Here is a 2133-nt window from a genome sequence, read left to right on the forward strand (position 1 = left end):
AAAGACCTGCAATTGATTTAACCCTTTCACGACTTATATGACGCACGTCGTTCGTCATTTTTTCTTACATGGCGAATGAGCCAAGACGCTGTTGTGACGTGTGGCGTTCGTCATGCCTTGCAAAGTGCGAGGACCATGATGCTGAATGCCGTTCATCATAGGTTGTATTCTGCATACTGTTTCTATTAGATGCATTTCGTAAAACTTATCACAGATTCACATTCGCGAATATTTCTCAGAACAAAGAAAGCTCTTCCTTTTAGATATAGTTAGTAATATTTGCAAACCGGGTCTATAGGGGTTAATAGATATCATCATGTCTTAAGTTTCACTTTATAGATAGCTGTACTGGTCAAATAATGATAATAATAATCATAATGATAGTAATTATAATAATCATAATAATGATAATAATTGCATATAGTATATAGAAAGTGACAATGGCCTCATAGCACTTCATTTCTCCTTTCAAAAAACTTTCCTTCTGTTAAAATATATTGTCATCAAATGGTCGCTTTTAAGGACAAGCAGGCTAACCCAGATTTCGGGGGTTTCCAGAAACCTTGACCTACACCAAAAGTGGGCATTGCCCTACCTGTAGGAGAAGTTTGGTTTCGTTGGTGTGTACATTTGTTTGGTTTGAGAGAAAACTCTCCTTGTTTTTTTAAGAAACTGAATAAGGGGCAAAAACTTTACCTTCGATTTTCTCAAAACAGCATTTTTCGGGATAGCCCCCTTGTGCTTAAAAGCGACCAAATGAACTCTCCAGTTCATCTCATCAGTTTGAGTGATATAAAGTGAAAATCCCAGCCTAGCAAGCAAGCAAGGTCTCACCTGTGTGTCGCTGAACAAGAAGACCATGGGTTTATTCTCCAGACCAGCCTTCATCATGACCTGCCTGAGATCCTCTCTCCACTCAGACATACCGTAGTTCTTAGCAAGCTCAATTTGGAAGCAGTCAAACTCAGACCTACAGAGATACAACAGACAAAAAGGTATGTCATTTCAAAGTTCAATAATAATACTAATTCTATCTTCTTTTCAAATAAAGACTTTCCTCAGCCATAATTGGTTATGTGCTCAGAGCATTTTCTGTACAATAAACTCAATGAAGCCAAGTGCATAGCTGACTGAGACTATCTATACCCTTTTGTGCACTGAACACCATAATAATAATAATAAAGATAATAATAATAATAATAATAATAATAATAATAATAATAATAATAATAATAATAATAATAATAATAATAATAATAAAAAATAATAATGATGATGATGCTGACGATGATCATCATCCTAATCATAATCATAATAATCATTATATTTATATAGCTCATATCCATACTTAAAAGCAGACTCTAGAATTCTCAGAAACATTCTTGGATTTCTGGGACACAAACAGTGAAGCTGCCATTAACATTAAAGCAGTAACATATTGACATAATGTTTCACTGTCTATTGCCGAGTACCCATTTCACACTTGCGCGGAGTGAGGAAAATTTGTGTACAGTGGCTTCCTCAAGGACACAACATGGGGCTGAACTAAGCCTCGAATCCCAGGCAAATCCAGTAACCTAACCACTAGACAACTGATACCATCTAGCAGTTAACCCAAAGGAGTTAAGGTGCACAGGTCCTGTAGGTTCGCGAATGATAGGGCCCAGTGGGTTAATCTCCCCTCCCCTACACCTCCCTCCACCCTAAAAAAAACCCCCAAAAATTGTCTTCTTGATGACAAATGAGTGGTCGGTGAGAGTTTTGGTGTCGTCTGCTCCTTTTGCTTTTCAAGTTTTTCATTATCATAATTTATTCCCTTCAAACCACAGACGTACTTACAAGCACATCTAAAGATATATATATACTCAGGCACACATGCAAAGATTAACTCATTTCTCATAAACTGTCCTGAGTGTCAGCATAAAAAGGAAAGCATTCTAAGCACACTGGAAATATGAACTAAAAAGAATAGGGAACTAAACTTCAGAGAGTTTTCAAAAATTAAAAGAAATACTTTATCTTCGAAAAAAAATCCTTTAAAAATTCACACACACACACACACACACACACACACACACACACACACACACACACACACACACACACACACACAGACACACACATACTCCCTCA

At 36.8% G+C, this 2133-nt stretch overlaps 1 protein-coding gene across 1 annotated transcript in view; it reads right to left on the reverse strand.

Moving 5' to 3' along the window:
* Positions 1-834: 834 nt before the first annotated feature.
* LOC101850395 (dynein heavy chain 1, axonemal-like) overlaps positions 835-2133 on the reverse strand; it is a gene marked incomplete at both ends in the record, with an annotated part of 3383 nt that continues 2084 nt past the window's right edge. The window contains 2 exons of the mRNA XM_005113554.1: positions 835-970; positions 1349-1410. Of these exons, the coding sequence (XP_005113611.1) occupies positions 835-970; positions 1349-1410 (198 nt within the window). The remainder of the gene's footprint in view (positions 971-1348; positions 1411-2133) is intronic.

Source organism: Aplysia californica, unplaced genomic scaffold, assembly GCF_000002075.1.
Source record: "Aplysia californica isolate F4 #8 unplaced genomic scaffold, AplCal3.0 scaffold03417, whole genome shotgun sequence".
Taxonomy (NCBI): Eukaryota; Metazoa; Mollusca; class Gastropoda; order Aplysiida; family Aplysiidae; genus Aplysia; species Aplysia californica.